Raw genomic sequence first — 26,612 nt, 5'->3', positions numbered from 1 at the left:
CCGCTTCCGCTTGCCCTCTGCCTCGCGTATTGCTTCCGGCTGGTCTGCTGTGCTCCCCGCGTGCGGCTCCCGGTCGTGCTCCCCTTTCCCCGGCCGCGGCCCGGGGCCCGGCCGCACCGACTGAGGGGCTGCGGGGGGCAGAGCGCCGGCGGCCGGGGCAGGTAAGGCCCGTGCGGGCAGAGCTCCAGCCCTGCCTGGTCCAGCTGTGTGGTGTGGCTAGAGCAGCCGGCTCCGTTACCGGCCGTGGAAGGTGTCTCTGCCGCTTAGCCAGCCCTTTGATCAAGCGTGCCTTGATGAGCTTTACTTTTGTTATGTGCTTTCGTATTTAAAGGGGTTTTATGTGCCTACGGACTAGTTCAAATTTGACAATGTAGTGTTTCGGTACTGATTACTGTAGAAGTACTGTTGGCTAAAGTAAATAGCGTGTGAATCGTGACCTAATAAAAAAAGGTGTTTCTATTAAATATAGATATAGCTTACACAAAGATGTATGAAATTATATTAACCTTTTAGAATGCTATCCAAGAAGTTAAAATGCAGACCAAGCTTACTTAGTGCTTTACTCACAACTTTCTCCATGATGACTGAGTTGGTAATTTCAGCTTCTCCACTGAATGTAATGAAGATCTGTTCAGGAAACTTATGGTCAAAGTGGTTTTATGATGCTTTAAATGCTTTACAAATTAATACTTTAGTAGAATTGGGCAATAATAAAAAGCTTTAGGGATGTGTGTATTTAGATGGACCATTGCAACACTTTGGTGTAATCAAATGTTAGATACATTTGGACATGAATTTCTGTTTTGTCACTGACTAACTGTAAAGTAGCCATCTGAACTCTTTCTTAGTTTGGGGGTTGTTCGCTCTTATGTGTCTTCAGTGTTGGTGAGGAACAAGTGTAACAACTGCATGTGTAATCTGTTTTGTCATTTGTCCTATAGAAGTGCAAACATGGCATCTATGGAAGAAAACTTTCCTCGAGGGGGCATCCAGAAAAAACCCACAGAGGGAAAAACACCCAACTCAAAGTTAGAGCGGGACAATTTGTTTGATGTATGTTGTTTGTGTGTTCTTGATTAACTCTTCTCAGAGCTCTTCCAGTGTCAGAACATGACCTGCAATCCTTCCTATCCCTTACTTCTCTGGTAAACTGTAGAAGGGACTTCAGAGAGAGATATCTACTGACATCTGCCTTTCTCCTGATCTCTTGAAGATCCCTGATGTCTGATGCACGTTGAATGTGATGACAGAAAAAGTTCAATCAAAATTATCAATTGGGCTTTAGCTTTTAAACTTCCCACAAGCATCTTATCCTGAGGTGCTTGTGTAGTGAGGCTGGTGGTAGTGGATATAGACTAAGTTTGGTCTTTCTTTTTCTGTTAGTAGAGTGTGGTGCAGGTCACTTGTGCCACTCTTTTCCATTCCCAAGATTCACGGTTTTATAAATGATCAGTCTCAGCCCAAAGGAGATATTTTGGAAGACCTGCATGTAGCAGTTAGCAAAGTTGTTCTCTTTTTTTCTCCAATCCTAGTATTTTCTTCTCATTTTATTCCTGGCAGCAGAGTTCTGCCTTAGTGCAAAGTTCATCTCTTTATCCACTTTTATTTTTTTCCCTCTCTGCTTATAATCTGCTTTAGGTTCACCATGAAGAACAATCCCGGAAAAGAAAAAGGAGCCAAAAGAATCAAGGAAATCAGAAAAAGTTCAAGGCAGACAAAATAGCTGCTGCTAAAGACAGTGTTGTGAATATTGAACCATTCACGATTGAGGTTTGTGGATAAATGTTTGATTTTGTGTGCATCTCTCTTCTGGGATACGTAAAAATGGCATGTTCTTCCTCGTTAAACCTGTAAAATATATCAGGGATTCAGGAGAAAAGTGTGGTTACCACTGTGTTGTCACTGACTTGCCAAGATACCCACAGTATGCCATTCTTCCCGCTTTCCCAGGCGCTCTGTGAGGGGATGCTGCTCCTTGGTTGTATAAAAGAGGTCAGTGAATATGAGCTAGCCATCAGCTTGCCCAATGGACTTTCAGGATTTGTGCCAGTCACACAGATCAGCGATGCCTACAGCAAAATGCTGAGCAAGGAGGTGGCCCAAGGAGAACTCCTGGAGGTGAGACCTTGGACTGGGGCCGTGATTTGTGCCTGGGAGCTAGGGAGTGTTAATAATACCTAAGACCTCAGGGTTGGTTCTGGCTTAGGAGCCTGGTTTCTGGTGTCTCGCAGCTGATTTGCATTTGATAGCCTGCACTGCCTCAGCCTTGGCTAAATAATCTTTGAACTTTGTAGACAGCTTGTTGAACACAAAGAGATTTGTGTTGCCTATCTGCTGCCGAAGCTAAAGACAGATCCCTGGCTGTAGGCAATGATGAGAAGAAGTTAGGGAAGTGGATGGAAAATGATGTGAGGGTGCAGGCGTTTCTCAGGGGTGTGGGGAGTAGCATGGTCCTTGCAGTTTAATTGTGTGTTGACGCATGCAACGTGCTGCTGCTTAGTGCTAATGTAGACTGACCTTGGTTTGGAACTGGCTTCTCCGAGCAAACTTTGCAATTTCCTGACAATGCTGATTGCTAGAAAGAGAATGGAGTAATCTGTTACCCCGTCTCTGGTGTCAGTACCCCATAAATTTTCCCGAGGCATTGTGGAATTTGGGATCTGCCGGGTACACTAGCCTTGTGGTGGTGGTGGTGGTCCCTGTTGAAGAGGGAGGTGAGGTTGGGGTCACTGTTGGCTATGTAGATGTTTCCTCAGCTGTGACCTCCTGACTCTGGCCCACACAGTATTCCTTTTTAAGCAAAGCCTACCAGTCTTGCTAACATCACATAGTGTCATCCCTGCCACTATATTGAGATCCTGGTGTTTGTGGCATTTCCTGCCTTTTATTGTAGTGTTGGCAGAGAAACAGGACTTTCCTATGGGATTTTGATTTCAAAAGCTACTTCAGTAACAAATTCTGGCCTTCTTATATTATTTAATATTGTACAATTTACATGTTTCTCTCTTGATCATCTTGCTGGGCAGGACTTGAATTCGCTCTTGGACATGTATTCTCCAGGGACACTGGTCAGGTGCATTGTGACCAGTGTTGAGAAAAGGGCTGATGGACGTCGGAGTATCAAATTATCGATTGACCCCAAGAAGGTCAATAAGGGTCTGAACACTTCATCGCTAGCATTGGGCATGGTACGTGTTCTGGGCCTGTCACAGCCTCTCTGGGCTTTGGAGGTGTCTCTTGCACAGCGCATGGGGGAAGGTTTCAGTCTGTCCTTGCATGGGATCAGAGCAGAATGCGGAGTTGCTCCCATCATGGAAGAGCCCAGGGAGGAGAGGGCAGTATTGGGTTTTGGCTCCAGATTGTCACTCATGAAATCCATTCACCTGATTCTGTTTTGATATGGACAAGTTATTTAATGATTTCTTTCTGGGTGGGTTTTTTTGTTATTTATGCAGAGAGTAATATTTAACATGCCTTGCTGAGAGGCTTAGTTGTTTAGTTGTTGTGTTTCCAGCTGTAGGATTGTAGGCACGTGCCTGCACTTAGAGCACCTGCTATTTTTGAGCATGCCAATTTTTTTCCCTGCTGGTTTGTGAACTTCATACATGCATAGCTGGATAAAGGTTGAGACCTCACTGCCAGATGAGCAGAAGGAATGTAGTGTTCTTTCTGCTGCTTTGGGAAACTCGGTTCTCTGTCCTTATGAAACAAGTGAGTATGGTGGGGAATTTCTTACCAGATGTGTATTCTCTGAAGACCCAGCTGTTTCATCACATGACTGAATTGCAGTGCTTCCCTCCCAACAGCTGCTCTCTGGCTCTGTGTCTAGTGTGGAAGACCATGGCTACCTCATTGATATTGGAGTCAGTGGGACTCATGCTTTCCTGCCTCGTCAGAAAGCCCAAAATTACATTAAAGCGCTCAAGAGAGGTAAGAAGTAGTGCAGGAGGAGCTGCTGGGGTTAAAATGGAGATGGAGAATGACAGGGATTAAAGCTTTTTATATTTGTGGTATTAGTGCACCTCAATGAGATTGGGTCAAGGTGGAATCTGTGAGTTGCTGAAGACAGCAGTTTTGTGGCTGGTCTGCAACAAGCCATTGGGTTTCAGCCTGTTTTCTGACAAACTGTGCTACTGTTCCAAGCCCATCCATCCCTGCTGGCAGCAGACTTCACTTAGATTGAGAGGAGCTCTAACCTCTTAAAATAGAGGGAACTCTGAAAAAGCTTTGGAAAGAGCCGAAGGGAATCCCTGAGTGCTCCTGGTGGAGGTTTTATGCTGTGACTTGTCTTTGTAGGGCCTGACTTGAAAATAGGCCAGAATCTGAACTGTATCATTGTGGAAGTAAAGAACGAGGGAAGAGTGGTCCGTTTGTCTGTTGATCGATCAGAGGTTGCTGCATCCCTCGCAACAGAGCGACAGAACTGGACGCTGTCTAATTTATTGCCAGGGCTGGTGGTGAAAGCTCGTGTGCAGAAGGTAAGCTCAGGTTTGGGTTTGGTTTTTTGGGCTTGGTGGGTTTGTTTGTTTTTTGAGCCTTGCTGAAGAGAGGGAGACAGGTGAAGTGGAGATGGAATTTATGCCTTGGAAAATTTTGTGCTTGAGCTCAATTATTTTACAGTAGCAAACACTGTTACCTGCTAGACACTTCCTCCATTCACCTAAGGTCTGATCTGTATCCTGGTTGTGATGCCATGAGTATAAAGGCTTTAACCTAAAGTTGGCGCTGAAGCTTGAAGCAGAACAGGATCCATTTTGTGCTTCTCTGGCCTTTACATTGGTAAAACATTCAACAGGTTGGCAGTAGTCTTCAGCATTGTCACAGCATTGTCAAAAAAACTGAAGAATTTTTTTGCAAAACAATGTAGAAAGCAGAATTGTTAGCAGTTTTCCTGTCTCTTGTGATGTGCTTGTTGATTAGCACTGACAATGTCTTTTTGTGAAATGTGTGAATTGTTCCACTCTGTTTGTGTTGCATGAAAACTGAGTGCAAATTTTTTTTTTGGCATCTTTTCCTTCCCCTTCTCAGGTGGCCCCACTTGGGATGAAACTGAGCTTTTTGTCTTCCTTCACTGGCATTGTGGATTTCATGCACATGGACCCAGAGAAATCCATGAACTATTCTCCAGATCAAGTGGTAAGCGGGGTGAAGGATGGCTTGAGTTTGTGTGTGTCTTACAACATCTCTTCAACATTTCTGTGGAATAGTCTCTGAAATCTTACTGATGATAGCTGTCTTTCTCATCTTTTATTTGAATTGTTATCGTGGCTACTTTAGAGCTGTAAAGAGCAAAGCCATTCCTGGGGAATTCCTGGGGAAGATTTATTTGGGAAGCATGAAAGATGTGCAAGTGATAGAAAAAGTACTTACGTAGTCATGCTCCCCTCAGTGTGTTGGTACCGGACTAGTCTGTAAACAACAGACAAACCCCAAAATGCCTCATCTGTGAAGCTGTTAGAACTGAAGTGATGTCTTAGTAGTAATATCGGAAGGTGCTTGTATATGAACAGAGAGTTCAGCTACCAAGCATAATGTCTAAAAACACGAGCAATGTGCCTTTCTCTTTTGTTTACAAACTTGTGTTTAACAAACATACCATCTTCTCCCAGATGAAGGCTTGCATCCTCTCTATCCACCCCACCTCCAAGGTGGTGCGCCTTACTCTACGGCAGGCCTTCCTCCAGCCTGGGGGATCCCCAAACCAGCTCTCCAGTGATCGCATGGGGGCAGTGGTGGAGGAGTCGACAGTAAAAGCTTTCTACAAGCAGTTTGGTGCCATCTTTGAGCTTGATGATGGCACTCTTGCATTTGCACGGGTAAGTACCAGGGTGGTAAGGCAAGTCCTCCATAGCTATCTTAGCCTCCTTCCCCAGGTGGCTAGGAGAAGGTTTATTTGCTACCCTTATGCTCTTTGTGAGACAAATACAACAAATTTAAGACATGAATGGTGTTTGCTGAATCATACCCTCCATTCAGGTTGGAATGTAGGAGGGTTGCTGTGCAAGAAATGGTGAAACCTTCTGACAGAGTACGTTTGAGGAACAGTTTTGTGGGGTGCAACCACTTCAACCTAAGGTCAATGTCAGTGCTTCTGTTTTCCAAACATTAAATTGTAATTTGTTTTTTCTAGTTGAAACATCTTTCAAAAAACAGAAAATCCTTGAAACCTGTGGCATTTAAGGCAGGATGCAAACATAAATGTCGGATCATTGACTACAGCCTGATGGACGAGATGTGTATTGTGTCTCTGAAGTAGTAAGTTTCATATACTCTTCCAGAAAATTGGTTGAAAGATTAGAAGGGTGTGGTTGAGAGTGGAAAATACAACATTGCTTTGCTGGACTGGAACTTGCCATTTGGGGTTTTTGGCTTGTATCTCTGTTGTCTCATGTCAGATTGTCTGGGCGTCTTGCATATCCTCCCCATACTGTAGGGAAGTGGGACACCATCTATATAGTTGGTGAGCCAAGGCACAGGGAGGCTAAATTACTTCTGCCAAGATCATGTTGGAAGACTGTGGCTGAACAGGAAATTGAACCTTGATCTTCCAAGTCCCAGCCCATTTTGTTCCTCCCTCTTAGTATTTCCATCTGTGTTGCTTTAAGCCATGCAGATGATGGGTTCCCCTTCCATGGGCCATGTTTGGTGGCCAGAACTGTGTGACCATCACCTGGAATGGGGCCTGGTGAACCTCCCTAAACTTTATGTCCAGAGAGATGTTTTGGGAGGTGGGTCAGTTGGAGTCAAACACAAAACTCTGGAGTTTTAGAGTGCTGGGGAGTGTGGGGGATAATGGGTAATTGGGACAAGGCAAAGCGGGGGACTGTCTCTTCTTATCCTGGATTTCCTTCAAGTTGACTGGTCATCTCTTGCTGTGTCTCTTTCCTAGTCAGATTATTGAAGCCCGGTTTCTGCAATACCAGGATATCCACACAGGAGATGTGGTGCAGGTGAGCTTCTGAAGGGCTTACGCAGTACTGTGTGGCCATTATACTTAGAACAATGATTTAGCTAATGTGCATTTCCTTTGCCTAATATGTATGTTCAACTTCTGATCCAGACTAGTGAGATGAAAGTGAGGAGAAAAACCTCTCCTTGGAGAACTCAATTAATGGAATGTGATACTTTTTTCTTTCCCCCTTTTGTTCAGATTTTTATTCATGGTGCTGCCAAGGAAATAAAATTTTAGCCACGGTCATTTATTTATGGCCATGAATACATTTTTAGAAAGACTTGAGTGAAAGAAACTAAAACTTGCCTGGCGCTCAATGTAAAAGTTAATGTATGGACCATCACAATCAGCTGATGGGCAGAAAGTTACTCAGTTATTATTGTTCTTATGTCTGAGTCATGACTGTATTGGATATGTGTCTGGAAACAATTCTAGTTTGCCAGAGTCAATAGGGATTTTGCAGAAGTAGCCTACACTTAAGGAAAAGAGGCTGTAAAACAACCTTACGGAATGTATAAAAGTTAATGGGTCAGAGTGGTTGGGTGGAGCGTGGGTTGGATTTTGTTTTTTGGAGGGTGATTAGATTTGGTGATAATAGGCAATGCAGTGTCTTGGTTGTTTCTTAACTGTGCACAGTCTGCTTTTCATGCTGAATTTACTGATCCTTTTCCTTATTTTGGGTTCTAGGGCAAAGTGTTTGCTCTGAAACCCATTGGGATGCAGGTGAAAGTGGCTGATGGGATTAAAGGGCTTGTGCCGTTGATGCATCTTGCTGATGTGACCCTGAAGCAGCCTGAGAAGAAGTACAACATAGGAGATGAAGTCAGGTGTCGGGTGAGAGCTGCCAGACAGGGTCTTCAGCTGCTTTGCACTCTTTTGTTCTGAGTATTTAGCAGCTGGATTGGTCAGACAATGGCAGACATGCTTTTTGAACCTTCTTGTACTCCATTCTTGTAGGTGCTAGAGTGCAATCCTGAAGGAAGGAAGTTGATCCTTACTCTAAAGAAAAGTCTTGTCCAATCAAAACTTCCAGTCCTCTCCAATTATGAAGATGCAAAACCAGGACTGATCACACATGGCTTTGTGGTCTGTGCAAGGGAGTTTGGCTGCATCGTGAAGTTCTACAATGATGTCAAAGGTCTGGTACCCAAGAATGAGCTGAGTGCAGAACCCATATCTTGTCCAGATAAAGTCTTCCATGAAGGCCAGGTAATTAATGTATCTATGCTGTGCCTTGTGTTTGCAAAAGAGAAATCTGTAGTTGAGTTGACTCCAACATGGGTTTTCCCCTGGAGGAACCAGGTACACCAAGAGATGGTTATGTTATTTCACTTTAAGTAATAGTTGTGCTCCTTTTAAACAGATTAGGCTGTGAAAGGGACATCTCTTCTTTGAGTATTTCACAGACCTGTCTTTGTTTCTAGGTGTTCTCTGTTCTGGTGTGCAGGAGGCACCACGGTATGTGATATAGAGACTACACTTGGTCAAGTTACTGAGATCTTAGTAGAAGTTTAGAGTTCTAAGGAAGTTAAGACTCTTACCTACAGAATCAGAAGGATGAGGTTTTCTGCCACTGCATTATTCTGGTTTCCCGTTTGTTTCAAATCCTGCTCATTTTAAATCAGACACTCTGGGAACCGTGCTGTTCACCAAATTCTGGTCTTTGTTGTGGGCAAGCTTATAGAGATCTCAGCCCTTTTTGTTATTTTTTTCTGCTTTTGTTTGTCTTGAATCCTGCTGTTTGTTGACTGGCTAAGGAGCAGGGTAATTTTCTAGTAAAGATTTCTGATTGCAAATCTGGAGATCTAAATTCTCAATTCTTCTACAGGCCTGATACATACCTTTAGCAAGTCATTTAATGATTATGTACTTGCATTTTCCATCTGTGTGATCAGAAGGACATTTGTCTCTGGTTGAACCTGTTAAGTTGTAGTCACTGGCCTGCTGTCCTTAGGTGTGAGAGAAAAGTGTACTGTGTATGCATTTCCCTGTCTCATTTTGTAGGTGGTGGCATGCTCAGGAGGAGGGTCAGCTGAATTAAACTTTTTAAAATATTTTTTTAATTTTTTTTTTCCCCCCTGCAGGTTGTTAAAGTAATGGTCTTAAAATGTGAGCCCCAGCAGGAAAGACTCTTGTTGTCATTTAGGTTATCAAGCAAGTCTGCCCCGGAGGACAAAAAGGAGTGTTCTCTGAAGAAGAAACAGGAAGTGAAATATCAAATAGGAGAGGTATTGAATTCAATGACTGCTCCCTTTTTGCCTTTTCCTACTTGTTTTCCAAACAATTTGGTATCACCTTGAACAACTGTGCTTCAGGAAAAAGGTGTTGGTGGTCAGGAACTAGTGTTAAATGTGCATTTCTTATTGTGTGGCTGGCTTCCTGATCAAAAACAAGATCTCTGTTGTCAGAGATCAGGATAAAGGAGTCCCAGGACAGTCCTTCTGGAGGTACCAATTAGTGCTCCTACTCTCAGGTGGAGTCCTCTTTCTTCTGGATGCTGCTGATGTTCTCACTCCAAAAGCAGCTGCTTTTGGTCCCTGGAAAAGGACAACTTCAGAGAAATGTTTTGAAATGCTTCCCTGTTGTCTTTGGAATGAACACAGTTTCCAACACCCTGCAGATATTGCTAATGCAGGAACAGGACAGTTCTAATCTTGTTTAAATTATTCTCTTTGCCCTCCAAATATAAAGTCACAACCAAGAGAATGTTTGTAGTTCTTGATTTCTCTGGTAGCTGAGAATTACTTTTTATTTCACTGTCAGTGTTGGCATGCTCTTTAGGCTCGGCCCTGTTGTGAGATTTTCTCATATATAGCTGGGAGGCGATGTCAGAGCCCCTGCAGCACAGCATTTGGTGTCATCAAAAGGGATGACTTCGAAGACACTTGGAATTTTATATCACTGTATTTGTTCTCTTTTCAGATGGTTGATGTGAAAGTCTTGAAGAAGAAAGATAATGGGCTAGAGGTTTCTATCTTAGAAGATGAAGGCAATGTGATAGCCTCGATTCCCACAGTGCACCTCTCTGACTTTGTTGCTACCTGCAAGCTCCTGTGGCATTGTCTTCAAGAGGGAGATGTCCTGCCCAGAGTTATGTGCCTAAGTGACAAGGGAGAGCATATTGTATCCTTTGCCACCTCAACCAGTCAGACAAAGCAGGGGGAAGGAGATACCTGTCAGGAATCCAGAGTATCTGCAATAAACAGTAGCTCCACTAGTTAGTGTGTTGAAGTGGAAGCACTTTTCAAGCTAGTAATGCTTCAAAGAGCCACTATAACTTGCTTGTCTTAAAAGTGAGGCTCAGCTGCTGCTAGAATCCCATCAGAACCAGGACTTTGTTGTGAATTGACTGATCTTCCCAACCAGCTTCTGGGCTGTTAATCGTATTGCAACTTTAGCAAAAATGTTGCTGTTTTTATACCAAAAATCAGAACTGAAATATTGGGAAGTTGACATTTCTGCTAGTGTGAAGCATACATCTTTAATGCTGAGCAACTTAAGAGACATCGGTTGCTAAATTTTAGTATAGAGAGACAATACAGAAATTGGACTTGCAGGATTTTGGGCACCTGTACTGTCTTAACCTGCAAAAAAACTGTTCTAGCCCATTGGTTCACAGCACAAAGAGATTTGCTTAGCATTGGGCTCCTTTCGTTCATCTTTTCCCGTTTTCCCTAACTGGTTGTTCAGATCTTGAGCAGAAAGTCTGCAGTGATTTCTGCTGTACAGGAGGAGCAAGTTGTGAGAAGTTTCTCTGAAATCCAGCCTGGGATGCTGTTGACAGGTTACGTTAGGAATGTGATGCCATTTGGAGTGTTCGTGGAGTTCCCGTTTGGTGTGACAGGACTGGCTCCCAAAGTGGTAAGCAATGCATTCGCTTCAGTAAACAGCATGTCTATAATCAGGGATGTTTGAATCCACAATGTGGCTTTTAGCAAAGATACAGTAACAGGGAGGGAGCAATAGGGCTGTGGATCCTGCATTTGCACAGCTTCCTTCAGGAGGGTAAAAACTGCTTTTGGGTTTGTGTTTTAATTCACTTCCAAAATGAAAAAGGATTTTATTCAAGTGAGCGTAATCTTCAACAGGATTTCATGTGACTTCAGTAATTAATTTTAATTGATGGCTTTTTGTTAGTCTTTGTTAATTTTTCTTATGCATTTTCATGGTCTTAACTCAAACCCTTCTTCTGAATAGCACTGCAGGTGGCTGATAGTTGGCAGCTGTGCTCAGTAACCCTTGCCCCTTTGTTTCCTTTGCACAGAGCATGAGTGACAAGTTTGTGACGGACACCAAGGACCACTTTGAGGTGGGACAGACTGTGATTGCGAAGGTGATGAGCATTGATGAGGAGAAGCAGCGTGTGCTCCTCAATCTGAAGGTGTCAGAGTGCAGCTCAGGCGATTCTGCTGCAGAGAGCTTTGCCCTGCTGAATCAGTATTTCAAGGAGATGAAAGAAATCAGGAACTTGTTGAGAAGAAGAGGTAAAAGATTGCACATGTTCTGCTAAAGGGAATCATATCACAAAAAAAGGGGATCCAGAGGAACAAAAAGGGAAAAACATTTTCTTTTAAGTGAAAGAAAGCTCAGTTCGAGCAAAGACGTGGCTTCCAAGAGGAGCTTATTAGAAGAAGGATGCGTGTGCAGTGTCTGCCATTGACAAGAAGGCTTTTTGGATCTACAGCTGGACTAAGCCAAAGAAGCTGCTCTTTTCATTGAAGTCTGCTAGGCCTCTTACATTGATTTTGGGTTGAAGCTTAGAGAATTAAAAATAAGGGGGGAAAAAAAGACGAACTGTGAGGTCCATATACCAAAAGAGGAGGGGAGGTAAAATGGTACAAAAGGATGGGATCCTTGAAGGGCCTATGAAGGTGAAAGTAAGAAAGGCCAGGGTGAGATTGGATGTTCTGTGGACCAAAGCCTTTCTCTAGCCTTGGATACACCTTTTTGGTGTGAATATTTGTAATTGCTTTATGAACCAATCTAGAAGTTAATCAACTGAGGCACATGGCATTAGATTCACCGTTTAATTAGGTGTCACATGAAGCATTGTCTCTGTTTGTTTATTTTGAATCTAGCAGTGGTTAATTCTTAGTACACTATTTTAAGAGCCTTAGTCTGCAGACCTGATTTCTCTGGTTAGTAAACAGATGTTAAACTCCAAAGTGCTTACAAATATAAGGGGTATTGGGCCAAGCTGTGAAACCTATCTAGTGTGCCAACAGAGGTGTAGGCACATGCGTTTTCTGTTGGGTTGGGTTTTTTTTGTGTTTTTTTTTTTTTTTAAGTGGAAGAATGACTCGTGGAAGTCCAGAAGTTTATTTCTGTGTGCCTGAGTGAATTACCACAAAGCACCACTGAAGCAAAACAGTTTGCCCAATGCCCAAACCTGAATTTCCCCAAATGCCTGAAAAGAAAATGGTGATAAGCAATATGGGAGGCTCTCGTTGCATGCAAACTCATGTATTAGAAACAGGCATTTGAGACCTACCCCTGCTAATTACTTAGTTTAGGAAAAATGGCACTGGTGCCTGGACAGAATGGACATCATGTTAATTTTCTGTACTCAAAAGCAGTGGAAGGACAGAAGACAACTGGAATTGGCCTGAGTCAGTGCGTCAGTGTCACTTGCTGTGACATTAGAAAGGCTGGGCAAGTTAGCTGTCTGATGGTGAAGCCATGATCTTTTTTCCCCTGGTGCTTTCTGAAGAATAGTACATCTGTTATAAGTGAATGATGCTTTTGGAGGGTTAAAATAACAGAGAAGGCTTTGATTTAAAAGAATTTCCTTACTTGCCTATTATACACTGCGGGCAGCAGGCGGTCTTATTGCATTTAAGCAAATAGGACTAGGTTTGTCCATCAAAATAAAGAGGAATCATTGACAAGAGTAACAATGTATTATTTGTATGCATACTGTATTTGCTGGTAGCTCATCACTGATGAGAAATTACCATTTCTACCTTCATCTAGCAGTGCTTTAACTACGACAGTGAAGGACACTAGCACTGTTTTTACTGGCAGTCAAGGACTGCTCCTGTTCTTATGGTTCAGAAATCGGCATTTGTGCATGCTGTCATCATCAAGTTGGTTTTTATTGTTGATACTTGTGCATGGTGTGCCTGATTTTCACAGAGGGATTTTTTCAACTGCCTTGACCCTTACCCAGGATCTGCTTAAATAGAAGGTACAAGGATAATTACGCTGGCACTCAAGTGCTTGTGATAACCCAAACGTAGTACTGACATGAGGATGAGTTTGTACAAATAGATTTGTCTACTTGTATTACAGGTTTTCCTTCCAGCAAAAGTTTTCTCACATGCTTTTCTTGTAGTTTTAGGAATATTGAATACATAGAATTTGATAGAAATCAACTGCAAACTTTGCCTTTTTAGGTTCATTTTATATCCAGTAGTGTTTAATGTTTTGTTTCCTATAATTGTGAAGTGATAGGTCTGTTTTGCACTTTTAGTATTAATCTGTTTTCCATTTGCTTTTTTCTATATGCAGTGCTGTGTGTCAGTGTTTCTACAAGACTGGAAAATGTTGTCTCCAAAGTTACTAGATCCTTAACACAAAAGTGTTTCTACTTTGATTAACTCTTAGAATTTACTTTGTATTTCTGCAGATTCAGGAGCCCAAACTTGGTTTACCTTTATGAAGGTGGATAAAAATGCTTGTTTCTGCACTCTTGAGCAAATGTGAAGGCTGTCTTTGTTTTGCAAAGAAACAACATAGGTAAAACTGACTTCCCGCTTTTTCTTCGCTTTATTTAGGGGAGCCCAGCATGGCCCGAGGCCTTTGTGAGTTGGTGCCTGGGAAGGAGCTGCAGCTGGTCGTGCAGGACATGAAGGAGGATGGCTCAGCACTGTTCAGTGGCAGCTGTGTCACAGGCTTGACTGTAACAGCCACTCGCTACCATCTGGGAGGTGAGGCTCTTATCTTTGCTTGCTTTGGTTTTCACTCTTGAACTTTGAAATGTCTGTCCTGAAGTGAATTCCGCTGCTGCAGAACTAACTTGGGAGGAGGCTGATCAGAGTACAGATGGGCTTGAAGAGCAGTTGAGTTTCCTAATGTGTTGCTGACCCATTTGTGATTTGGAATGTATAATTTAAACCTGCCTGTGCCTCTGTTACTCCGTCTGTAAACCAGACCTAATCCTGCCTCAAATCTTGGGCGACTTGTAAGGTCTAGTTTGTGCTCTGAGATCCTTAGTTGAAGCATTCTGTATATAGACAAACTATGAATACAAGCTCCAGCTTTCTTTGTTTTTTTTTCCTTCTTCAGAAGTATGTTCCTTGGAGTATGATCTATCTGAAATTGCTGTTAATTTTTCTTTTAAATCAATGTGACTTTAAAATTTAATGAGTAAACCAATGAAACCAACATAAACGGCTAACTTCAGCAGGAGTGATATCCCAGCACTTCTGTGTTCAGAGGAGTTTGTTTCCTCAGCAACAGATAGACTGATGATGGTTTTGTGCAAATGTTAGCATAATTTTTTCAAAACCTGTATTACCTTGAATTCGTGTTTAGTCAGCCTTGTCTGCATTATTTAGGAGTTACGTCTTCGTAAAACCAATTTAGTTCTTCCATGAAAGCATCAAGACTTTTTCCGAATAAAAAGCCCCCTTTTATTTTCCTCCTTGCCATTAATGGAGGAATCTGTTCTTTTCCTAAAGACACTTATTATACATTTGGTACTAAGTTGACTTTGTTACAGTAACTTAATTACAGTTAGTAATTAAGCAGTCTTTTTATCACTATGGTCTTCAGGAATTAAACTGAACCACAGGCAACCTTTCTGGTCTGCCATGTGCCACTAGCTCAGTTGCTCAAAATTCTTCATTGTCATCAGGAGATAATCTCCTTATTCTCATTTGTAGACAAAAATCTTGTTCCTGGTGAGAAAACTAAGGCATTGGTTCTTCATGTGGATGCCCTCACATCCAAGGTGTATGTTTCTCTTCGGGAAGAACTGTTAAAACAAAGAGCCAAGCAAGTATGTGTTGAGTTTTTGGATTTGTGTCTTTCTGTTCATCTAGCAAACTCTAGGCGATTAATGAATTTTAAGGGGGGGGCTATTTCCTTCTTTAGAACTGTGGGAGGTAGAGTGGAGGGAATCAGAATCTCAGCAGGAAAAGTCACTATCTCCATTTCTGTCTAGCGGCTCACAGAGAATTCCCAGCACTCTGCCATCGTGCAGCACATAGCAGAAGATTTTGCCATCGTGTCTTTGTTGGAAACAGGCCAGCTGGCAGCTATCCCAATAGCGTCTCACTTCAATGACACCTTCCGCTTTGACTCAGAAAAACTGAAGGTGGGACAAATAATCTCCGCAACCTTGAAAGCGGTGAAAGTGAATGACCATGGAGTCTTGTTAGCGGTACAAGGCCCAGCAAAGAAGAATGTTTTTGCAAGGGTCCGGAACGAATCTGAGACAGCAGTAGAAGAGATGCTTGCTGCTGTGAAACACTCGCTTTCCCTGGGGGATGTTGTTACTGGTACTGTTAAATCCGTCAAACCAACCCATGTCACAGTTGCTATTGATGACAAGCTAACAGGTTCAATCCATGCATCCCGGATTCTGGATGAAGTGCCCATAGGCTCTTTTCCAACATATACTCTGAAAGCTGGACAGAAGGTGACTGCCCGAGTCATTGGAGGCAGAGAAGTGAATACTCACAGGTGAGAAAACATGCACATAATATTACTTCTTGGGGAATGCAAGGGGTGAAACAGTTACTCAATTCAGATGATCTAGGCTGTTCCCTCTGTCAACAGATGCTGTCAGAGCTACCCTTGCTGGAGTGGTTGAGGCCTGAGGAAATATGCTATTTTATTCTATCCCAGATCCAGGTTTCAGTGAATTAGTCTGTGTCACTGTATTTATCTTGAGTATAGATTGCAAGAAAAAAAGATGTCTAAACTCTTAAGGTCCAGTGGAAACCTTAAATACAAGCAGGATTTGGCCTCAGGGGCTAAATTTGCTAGAGCGCTTTGGGTACCTCAATTGCCACTGAAATAGTACTAGGAAGAACTGGAACTGGAAGGCTTTGGTAGTTTTAGAGGGCGTACACCTGGGTTGTTGGTTTTTGGGGTTTTTTTGCCAATGCAGAGGCATTACAGGTGGGTAACTGAGGCCTGGAGGTCATGACAAAATTCAATCCTTTTCGTGTTCTTTAGGTACCTACCTATCACCCATCCACACTTCACACGGTCCATTCCAGAGCTCAGCATTCGACCAAGGTAAGTATTGGCCTCTGTGCTGTCTGCAGATGCTTCATAGACCTTGTATCCTTGTAGGTTCCCTCCTTGTTCCTCTCATCTGTGAAGGAGCTGGCCGTGAGCAAGGACTTCCACATGCATGCAGTGTGGCAAGGCCTCTTATTCTTTCTTTCACATTAACTTGGGTCTGGGAGCTGTGTTAAACCTCACAGTGCTCTCCTAGCACGCGATTTCCTTTGAGTGTCCTCTTGGCTTCAGGTTCTGCCAGTCTGTACTCTGGCACATGTCTGTTCATGTCAGAAGGATGCCCTCTTAAGCCCAGGGAAGTTAATTCCTTGCAGAAGGATGCAGCTGGGAGGGGATGGGGATGAATGTCACAAAGGCGTTGTCACAGTAGTACCGGCTCACCACAATCAGAGTTTCTAACTCCTGTCTTCATCATCAGGACCAAAGCTGTTGTACTGATGTCCTCTTTCTTTGTTTGCAAACAGCGAAATAGAAGGGAAAGTCACAGCAATGCTGAATCTTAAAGAAGACGGTCCCCTCAAGAAACCTGGACTCTACAATGTTGGACAGACCATCACCTGTTTTGTGAAAAAGGTGAGGTCAGAGTCTTCCTAAGAAGTGTGCTGGGGGAGGCAGTGAGTGGGCGTGACCTCAGGGGCCTTAGTTCAGACCTAAACACTGACACTACTATGGTCTTTGTTAGCTGTGAGAGTGGCCTATGCAAAGTGCAGTGTCTTATGGGGAGAGTAGGAGAAGGAAGTCACATTTTCTATACTTGATGGAGTCGAGCTGACTCATCCTCTTCGACATGCCTGTTTGTTGCCAGCAGATGCCTCCCACCCTGCACTCTGGCAAAAGGGCCTTTGAGAAATTGCATATGCCACCAGCACAAAGTACTCTCACTGCTGGTCCCCTGTGTGCACTTGCCTGTGAACCACAGCAGCGTTATCTTGTAAGAGTAGAAGCCAAATCACCATTTTTGCTTGGTGCAAGAGCCAAGGTTGGAGTACTTCTTTCTAGCCTTAAAAATTAGTGAATCCACCAGGGAAGATTTTTTTTTTCCTCGAGGTCTCATGCTGTCTTCTCTGGTTATTTGGTGTCTTCTCAGTATAACATCCTCAAAAATTGGCTGGAGGTAGAAGTTGCCCCTGACATTCGAGGAAGAGTTCCTCATCTGCTGCTGTCTTTGAACACCAAGGTAAGAGGCCATTACAGATAAGCTAGACAATTTTTTTTCCATGCATATGGCTGTAAGTAATGACTACAGACACTTCTGACATCCATGTGAACTCATAATCCAGTGCTCTGCCCTTTAGGCATCACTGCCCCTCACTGACAAGCAAGTACTATGCCTGTGGCTAGTTTGGCTCAGGATAGCAGAGCCATTGAAGCAATGCTGAGCTGTCAGTCAAGTGTACACATCAAAGATGTGTATAGAAAGCATAAAGCTTCATAGGAGAAACACCAGTCAGAGTTGTGTGAGTTACTCCTTTTCTGGTAGTAAGTGGAAACCTGTCTTTTCTTTCAGGTCTTAAAACATCCAGAAAAGAGCTTCAAAAATGGCCAGGCGATATCAGCTACAGTGACTGGAACAGATGTCACCGAAACAAACCTCTGCTTGTCACTCACAGGTATAGTGGAGCCTTAACAGCAGGACCCCACCACGTATGATGCTTTACTCAGAGGTGGGCCTGCACCGACCCCTCAGGTGAAGATGTTACACTCCAGAGCCAAGCTGTACCTCCCTGTAGGACAGAACTAACCCCTGGGACCCTGACCCAGACGTAGCAGCATGCCAGGCAAGAGGGGTCAGATCTTTAGTCTAAAGAATCACTTTCCTACTGTCTTAGACTGAAGCCCTTCTCTGAGTGCTTATGAACGTATTCCCTTCTGACCTCAGACATGAAATGGTACATTTGTCAGTTATTCTGCATCCTGGAACTGTGCAACTAGGGGACCTTGTCTGGGCTACCAAGGCAAATGTTGCTGTGAACTGAGTGTGCATAGACTGCACCTTACCGAAAGTTAGTGGGTTTGATATGTGACTAGGCAACTAAAATCAGCTTTGCTGACTCAGTACCCCTGTTGCTTTGGTCGTATACTTTTAGAGTATTATGAAGCCCTCTTCCTCCTTCACTCTTGCCAGGAATTCAGTCACTGGAGCAGGGCACCATCACTGTAGGCATGGTAACAAAGGTGACTCCACACATTGGTTTGACCATTGCGCTGCCAGGTGGGAAGACTGGCAAAGTCAGCATCTTTCATCTGAATGATACTTACACGGAGAATCCTCTGGGTGACTTCAAAGTTGGCAAGATTGTCAGGTCAGTAAATCTCTTTCATGTTCCCTCAAGCTGCAAGGCTTAGAAATATCCCCCTTTAGTGACAGGCTTTTTGCTGCTATAAGATGATGCCAGACCTGTAAGGTTCAGTCTGTAGTTAAGAACTAATGCAGACTTACAACCTTACATGTGTTTGGGTGAAAGTCGTTTATTTTCCATGTGTGAAGCAGCCCCTTTTCAGCTGATGCCTTGGACTGTGTTTTGAGAGTAGCTACTCTCTTAGCTAAAGCGCTGATGAGACTGAGCTCTGCTGTTGTTCTGTGAGCTGTTTGGCAAGTTGGTTGTCTTTACATTTGTAACGCACAAGTAATTGCGTTTCTCTACTTCACAGGCTTGTTGGGAATGCTGGAGAGTGCAACAGGCCAAGTAATTCAGCTGTAACAAGCTTTAAGTCTTTTGTACCAGCAATAGAGACTGAGTAAAGCAAGTAGATCTGTTTCAAAAAGCCCTTTAGCTGGTTTCATGAACTGTTGCATCATGCTGGTTTGTGTTAGACAGCAAGTGCTCCAAGGGAGAGAGTAGTTTGTCTCCTCTAGAGCTTCATTCTGCTAGTAAAAATATCTATTTTCTACCTGTGGCTTTTTTTAACAGGTAAAAAAGCTTTCTGTTTTCTCCCCTTGCTCTGCCATGCAGGTGTTACATCCTCTCCAGCGAGAACGGCAAAATCCAGTTATCTCTCCGGCAATCCCGGTAGGTGTCATCCCTCCAATCTGTTGATCTCATACTAGTGCAGAAAAGGATAGTGAAATATAGTAACCGCTGGTTTGGGTGGATCTGTGTGAGGTGTTAAAAGGACAAGGATGACTTTTTTTTTTTTTTTAAGGGATAAGACTTGTTCCTATTTCATAAAGATTTTCCTTTGTATCGGCAAACGTAGAGGTGTCTGACACTTAATGTAGAGCTGATCAAGTGGATTCAGATTTAATTGCTGTTTATCGTAGTTTCTAGACCTGACTTAAATTTATTTGTTTATTTGGGAAGAAAGGGAAAGTTCCACCACTGAATTTGCAATACAAACGCATTACTTCTCAATGTTCAGCTGCATTTTAACCATTTGGATTAAATAGCAGACTTAGTCCTAAATGTCTCTTAAAACTGAGCTTCTTGCTTTGTCTTCTCTATGAAACAAAAATGCATAAACCATGGGGAATTAGGTATCTTAGAAATAAGTGGGGGAAAAACCCCAAGCCAATGCTATGCAGAATTTCAGACAGATTTTACTCTCATTTCCTTAATGTCAGAGGAAGCCAGGCTGATCTGTGTTGTTTGGCTTTGTTTACAGCAGCATGTCTATTCCCTAATGCTATGTATAGCTTGGCAGAGATGCAGATAGTCCATTAATACGTTTGAATAAACTGAAGGTGTCTCTCGTCCAGTACATTTTCCAGAAAGTGCTAGCTGCTGTTAATACTGATTTCTTTTTTTAATATCCAGAGCAGAATGTGGATTATTCAGATGAGTGCTTTAACTTCTAACCTCTCTTTTCTTCTAGACTAAACCCAAAGAGCAACAGCAAAGTGGAGGATGTTGAAATAACATGTATTAAGGATGTTAAAAAAGGCCAGCTAGTGAGAGGCTATGTCAAATCAATCACTCCATCAGGTGTATTCTTTGGGTGAGTAGCATAAGAAAATTGTTCTGGGAAATGAGTGGTCTTGGAGAACTTATTTTGAATGTATGATTCTGGAATCTTGTTTAGGGGTGGTCTCTGGCCTAATGCGATGTCACAAAATGAATTTCCTCCTGGGAATCAAGATGTCATTGCTTCTTTCTTGAGCCTATGAAGTCAAAGTAGGGAAAGTTTGTGTGACACTGTATAGAACTGGTAGTGCCACAAATATAGTCACTGAACTTTTTTTTTTCTTTTCCCCCACTATGGAATACTTATTTTTGTTTTTCTTCTTCTTCTCAGCTTGTCCACTTCACTTCTGGGCCGAATCCTGTTCCAGAACGTTTCCCCTTACTTTGTACAGAAACACTCCTTATATGAAAAGTACCTGCCTGAAGGAAAGCTGCTTACTGCCAAGGTGCTTAGGTAGGTCCAACGTTTTTAAAAGGGGCCATGAATTAGTAGAAAGGAGATGGCAGAGGAGGAGGGGATGGAAAGAGGGAGGATAAAAGCCAGGAAAATTTGAAAGAAATTCATATCTTTGCAGTCATTGTAAATGCTCTGATTTTTCTTCCCCCCTCCCGCTTCTCTCCTGCTGCTCCTGGCAACGCACCACAGTGTAAATGGAAAAGAAAAACATGTTGAACTTTCTCTCCTGCCCAAGGACACCGGGATGCCAAGTGTCTTGCCTGAATCCCTAGGCCTACCACGATATGATAGAGAGGAAGAGAAAACAGAGGCAGATGATAGTGAAAAGAGAGAAGAGCTTAAGCTGAAGACAAAACGGAGAAGAGGAAACTCTGAAAGTGAACAGGTGTGGATGTGATTGTACAGGACATACTAAAGGACTTGTTTGGCCCAAGTACTGAAGGGACTAGGAAGAACCACTGGGATCAGAGTGAGGAATTATGCAGAGTAGGAGAAAAAGATTAAATTGCATTGGAGATTAGCAAAGATCAGAAACTATTCCATTTGGGTAGGAGTTGACTGAATTAGCAGCCTGATTGTGTTGCCTGTGTGGCCTGTCCTGTTGGTCTTGGTGCCATATGTAAGTGAGCATGGTTTTATTCTCCATTGTGTCTGTTATGTGAGAGGGTAGTGGGGGGTGCTGTGCCAGGGCACCACCCTTTCTGCTGTCAAGCTCTTTACTTTGTGATCAGAATTGCCTTTAAGATTCATCCCAGTTGTTGCCCTCCACCATCCACTCATTTCCCCTTGTTGCAGGAGGCGAAGCCAAAAAAAAGGAAGATGACTATGACAGCAGATGAGTATGACAGTGGAATTGAGGTATATTACCGGGAGAAGGAGGATGACGACCAGGAGGAAGAGGCAGCTAAAAAGAAATCTAAGGTGAGAAGTTTGGAGGAGAACCTGAGCCTGAAATTACTTTCCAGCCCTATTGAGATGTGTGTTGACTTGGATGACAGTAAGTATCACTGCTGCAGATAGGAGTGACACAGACTGGTGTTTGTGTCATCTGGAAATGGCTTGAGATGGAATGAGTTTAAATTACAGCAAAGGTGACCGGAGTTTAATGTTTTTGCTGGTGGGCTGTTTGCAAATGTGAGATGTCAATACTACTGCCTAGAGAGAAGCCACAAGCAAACAGCAGTTGTCTGATCTCAGTGTAAAATTTCAAATTAAAACTCAGGGCATTCCCTGTCTTCCTCCAAACAGGTAAGGAAACCTGGTGAAGCTCCCAGGCTGCAGGTTTCCATGGGCTTCACCTGGGATGAGGACATGAATGCAATGGATATACCTGTGCTGAATCAGAAGGAAGAGAGCTCAGAGAGCGAGGAGGAGGAAGATCCACAGTCGAAGGTACTGTGTGCTAGTGTTGCCTGCACAGGAGACGCCACATGGTGGCTGTATTGTGATTTCTCCCTATTTGCCCCACAGCAAAACCTTTTAAACCAGGGGAACATCTCTGACAGCTAATACAGAACTTCCTTAACTACTCTGAGCACTGGGCTTAGCAGCAGATCACTCTGAAGCAGAAGAGGAAAAGGCCCTATTTTAGCATGGCTGCATGAAAATTGGACTTCTCAAGTTGACATGCTAAAAAAATAATTAGGGTCAAACAAACATTTTCATGAAAGTAAAATTTTTGTGTTTTGATGTGAGCTCTGTTTCTTTCTTGAGTGTGTTTTACAGGAAAACCTGGTTATGAAAAACCTTTTCAAATTATAGTCCTCTTATTGAGGAAAAACACAAAAAAAATATTTTACGCTGTTATTTTTTAGAAGCGTTTTCCATTGTGAGCAATTCAGCAAAATCAGAAACAAGCTCATTTATTGCTTTCACGTTTGGTCTTCAGGATTTTCCCTGTCCCTCAAAACTCACCTCTGTAAAGGCTGTGCATGGCCGATTGCTTTGTTGCCTAAGGTGTAGTTGCCTTGTGCAGAGAACTATGGCACTGTCAGTTCCTAGTTTAGACCTGGGTCACCCTGGTGATCCAGCAACATACTCCAATCTTTCACAATTTCTCCCCATGTATCCTGGATTTTTACAGAGTGAAGGGTGGTGGTGAGCACAGGGCTGGAGGGCAAAGATGGAAGAATGAAGGGGAGTGTGTGTGGGGGGGTGTGAAGTGTGAATGCTGCAATTGGGGTGCAAGACTAACAAAGTATTTGGTCCCTCAATGTATTTCATTAAAAGAAATGAGATTTCATGTACTGCTGCTCTTGGAGGTGTGAAAGGCTGAGGTGTGTGTACCATTTTCCTCCTCTCATAAACAATTGGCCTCGTGTCTTCCTGTGAAAACTGCATAGCCTTGGACATACTGAGATCTGGCTGTGCTTTAGCTGGGCCTGCCTAATCCCACATGAAGTGCCTGCTTTTTTCCCCAGTCCTTCTTTTTTGCTCTTTCAGGTGAAGAAACAAACAAAGAAGGAGAAGGAGCTAGAGAAGCAGAAGAAGGAGAAGGAACTCTGCAAATTAGAGGCAGCTCTGATGGACCCCAGTCGACAGCCCCAGTCAGCAGATGACTTTGACCGCCTGGTGCTGAGCAGTCCCAACAGCTCCATCCTCTGGCTACAGTACATGGCTTTCCACCTCCAGGCTACCGAGATTGAGAAGGCCAGAGCTGTGGCAGAGCGAGCGCTTAAAACAATCTGCTTCAGGTAATGATAGGGTTCTGCCTTCCTTTGCCCCAAAGAACAAATCATGGTAGGGTAGTTGTGGTGGGAGAAGAGCACTGGTAGCATCATCAGTGTGTGTGCATGTGTGTGTGGCATGGCAGAGTCTGTTTCAGTGAGCTCAAAAGGATTAAATGGCAGCAATTGTCAGCTGACCCTTGGGAGGTCTGGCCTGAGTCACTGGAGCTGGCCTGCAGCTGACTTGCTGCAGCTCATGAGTGCAGTAACTCCCCAAGGTATCGCTGACTGCATGGACATACTTCTGAGCAGTCAGAAGGGTTTGGAAGAGCATAATGCTGTCAGCGGTGTTGTCCTTAAATCAAAACATGAAACAAACCATGGAACTCTTGTTGCTTTTTCTATAGGCTGCACCCTTGTATATTAAATCATCTCTACAGCATGATGAAGTATATTGTGCTTTCTTGAATCATCCTTGTGGTTTTTAATTACAAACAACAGTGATCAAAAGTTGTAGTGTGAAACAACTGCTGTGCTCCGCTCCAAAAGCGGTGTTTCAGTGAGCAGTATGCCCCTTTCCTTTGTCCTGGAGGCAGGCTACAAGTTAGTGAGTCTTTGTGGAGTGGTTTGCAAAAAGCTGATAGACACTGGTAAAAGGCCAAATGTTCTTGTTCACTTCTGCTTTAAGGGAAGAACAGGAGAAGCTGAATGTCTGGGTAGCTCTGCTGAACTTGGAGAACATGTATGGAACTGAGGAGACACTGATGAAGGTCTTTGAGAGAGCTGTTCAATACAATGAACCTCTGAAAGTCTTCCAGCATTTGTGTGACATCTATGCCAATTCTGAGAAGTACAAGGTGAGACAGGGCAAGCAGGTCCCAGGCACATACCCCATTCAGTCATGCCAGTAAACTACCAATATTGGCCGTACAAGCTGTCAGATGTTAGGCCTATCCTGTTCCTAACTGGGATTAATAGTTACGATTGACAGCAGACAAAGAACTATTGATACTTGCTTTTCTGGCATAAGTGTTTGGAGATACCTGGGCCAAGACCAAGAGTTTTAAAGCTACAAGGCTTTATTATGAATTGGCTTGATCTAACCTATCTCTGCCCTTCCAGCAAGCAGAAGAATTGTACCAGACAATGCTGAAGCGTTTCCGTCAGGAGAAATCTGTGTGGCTGAAATACGCCTCTTTCCTCCTGAAGCAAGGCCAGACTGAGGCTACACACAGGCTTTTGGAGCGTGCTCTCAAGGCTTTGCCCACCAAAGAACGTAAGCACTCTCTTCCCTATCTTTAATGTGGGTCATGTGTTGACAGGTCTCCAGTAGACGGACTGTTCTCTGGTACCTCTGCCTGTAACTATATTTGTAATAAGTGAAAAGTGCAACCAGTTGGTGCTGAATGTGCTGCCCTTTCGTCTCAGGGAAGGGGAAACTTCAACCTGGATATCAATGTTAAATCCTCCTGTAACAGAATTTGCTGTGATGGGGAAAAGCAAAGCACCCAAAGCAAAGACAACTTTGAGTCTTACAGCCCTCTAGAAAAGTTCAGCCAGGTTTGTGGGGCTGCCCATGGATGCTGCAAGATGCATTTTGAATGTAAGAATAAACTGTGGTCTCCTGCAGAGAGCTGAAATGGGAAGTGAATTGTGACCCTTGTCCCTCCCACTCTGATCCCACCTTGGTCTAGAACCACTTTAGAACAAAACCTTTTGTCTCTGGGTAGAGATGGTGCTGTCTGTGCCTGCCTCTGTTCTGTGTAATTATCACTCAGCTCTTCACAGGGAAGAGAGATGCTGTAATAGCCTAATATGTCATTACTTGTTCCAGATGTGGATGTCATTTCAAGGTTTGCACAGCTGGAGTTCCGTTTTGGGGACCCAGAACATGCCAAGGCCCTCTTTGAGAGCACCCTCAGCAGCTATCCCAAGCGGACAGACATCTGGTCAATCTACATGGACATCATGATCAAACATGGCAGCCAGAAGGAAGTACGGTAAGTTGTGCTACAGCAGGCTGGCACGGAGCAGAGTACAGTGCTTGGAGCAACACTTGAAAAGAGCAGAGGTACCCTGCAGTATGGGGTTGTATAGGGCTTCCCAGAGCAGAGCAAAAGAGAATTTTTATCACTTAGAGAAAGAAAACTAGGGGATGTGGAAGTGCTTATCTTTGCCAGGACTGAGGAGACTCCAAGGAGATCCATAGGGCAGAGGGGGACAGATTTGTAAGTAGTGGTCTGCATGACAGAAACTAGAGGACTTTCACTGAGATTCATCCATCCTCTGGAGGGATTGCCTTGTATCTGAATGGTGAGATTAAGCCCTTGTGTATCTTGTAACATAAAAATGGAGAAACTTTTTTTTTTTTTTTCCCCTTTTTCTTTTCTGAGAGTTGACAAAAGGAAGTCCAGCTTCCCACAGTACAGATCTAGCCACATTGACCTAATGAACGCGGGGTCAAGTACAGTGGCTGGATCTTAGCTCAAGTTGAGCAGCAGCCTTAGAGTTCTCTGAGCAAATGGAAGGGTTCTACTTTGAGGTTTTGGCCAGTTGTCAGGAATCTCTTCAAGCGCCAGCACTTTGCAGCAGGCTGAATGTGTCCCCTGAATTTCTGCTCTTTGTTCAAAGGCAGAATGCAGGGCTTGTATTGAGTGCTGTCACCAGCGCAGTGATCTGAATCACTTTGGTTTCTTGCAGCGACATCTTTGAGAGGGTCATACACCTGAGCTTGGCACCAAAGAAGATGAAATTCTTCTTTAAACGCTACCTGGATTATGAGAAGAAATTTGGTACAACAGAAAGTGTCCTGGCTGTTAAAAGAGCAGCACTTGAGTATGTGGAGACCAAGAGTTCCCTTGCTGACACCTAAGTACGGCGCAAGTAAAAGCAGAGAGATTCAGCTCTCCATGCAGTGCGGGAACTGAGGGGTGTAGAGTTCTGCTGTGAGTGTCCATGGACAGTCAGTTTCTGGAGAGTGTTGGTCTATGACCAAACCAAACTGGAAAGAACAAACAATCAAAGGAAAAGATTTGATAAATATTTGCAGTTTTGTCCAGATGTTACAAATAATCCTAGTCTGTTGATGACTTTGAAGACATGTTTTTAAATATAGACTGGTTTATAATCAATACAAACATCAGCCATGCCTGTTCTACTTTCCTGGGGAAATGGTGCAGTTATGACCCATTACTTTTAAGTACAGTGATGTCTTAGAAATTGATTTCTCTCTCTGTCAAGATGGCAGAGAAGATTCGTGCCTTTTGGCTGAATTAATACTTTTGAAAAATTAATCTCAAGTGCCTTTGTGCTCCTAGAAATTGGCAGAGCAACACAGAATTGTGGCATAGTTGAGGTTGGAAGGCACCTCTGGAGATCGT

General features: G+C 43.4%; 1 protein-coding gene across 2 annotated transcripts; it reads left to right on the top strand.

Moving 5' to 3' along the window:
* The first annotated feature begins 31 nt into the window (after window positions 1-31).
* On the top strand, window positions 32-26,369 carry PDCD11 (programmed cell death 11). 2 transcript variants are annotated; one of them, XM_075758002.1, is made up of 36 exons: window positions 32-161; window positions 942-1,053; window positions 1,639-1,770; window positions 1,951-2,118; window positions 3,027-3,188; window positions 3,807-3,930; window positions 4,297-4,478; window positions 5,029-5,136; window positions 5,610-5,816; window positions 6,131-6,255; window positions 6,890-6,950; window positions 7,640-7,786; window positions 7,910-8,161; window positions 9,037-9,180; window positions 9,875-10,075; window positions 10,643-10,813; window positions 11,217-11,436; window positions 13,729-13,881; window positions 14,839-14,954; window positions 15,123-15,640; window positions 16,139-16,201; window positions 16,672-16,780; window positions 17,295-17,384; window positions 17,715-17,817; window positions 18,333-18,510; window positions 19,162-19,218; window positions 20,021-20,143; window positions 20,441-20,563; window positions 20,756-20,951; window positions 21,362-21,487; window positions 21,815-21,958; window positions 23,009-23,259; window positions 23,921-24,089; window positions 24,355-24,508; window positions 25,067-25,232; window positions 25,933-26,369. In XM_075758002.1, the coding sequence occupies exons 2-36, from the start codon at window positions 952-954 to the stop codon at window positions 26,102-26,104; spliced, it is 5,517 nt and encodes a 1,838-aa protein (XP_075614117.1). In that variant the 5' UTR covers window positions 32-161; window positions 942-951; the 3' UTR covers window positions 26,105-26,369. The 2 variants fall into 2 exon arrangements, with proteins under 2 accessions (XP_075614117.1, XP_075614116.1); XM_075758001.1 differs by having other exon boundaries at window positions 15,120-15,640.
* The last annotated feature ends 243 nt before the right edge of the window (window positions 26,370-26,612 follow it).

Source organism: Balearica regulorum, chromosome 7 (genome assembly GCF_011004875.1).
Source record: "Balearica regulorum gibbericeps isolate bBalReg1 chromosome 7, bBalReg1.pri, whole genome shotgun sequence".
NCBI lineage: Eukaryota > Metazoa > Chordata > Aves > Gruiformes > Gruidae > Balearica > Balearica regulorum.
This window is presented reverse-complemented; position numbering and strand designations above follow the sequence as displayed.

Coding starts and splice junctions, on each gene's coding strand:
- PDCD11 (XM_075758001.1), top strand. CDS start 952: ATGGCATCTATGGAAGAAAACTTTCCTCGAGGGGGCATCCAGAAAAAA. Junction 17,818..18,332: donor CCTCTGCTTGTCACTCACAG/GTATAGTGGAGC, acceptor CACTCTTGCCAG/GAATTCAGTCACTGGAGCAG. Junction 23,260..23,920: donor CTTAAAACAATCTGCTTCAG/GTAATGATAGGG, acceptor TTCTGCTTTAAG/GGAAGAACAGGAGAAGCTGA.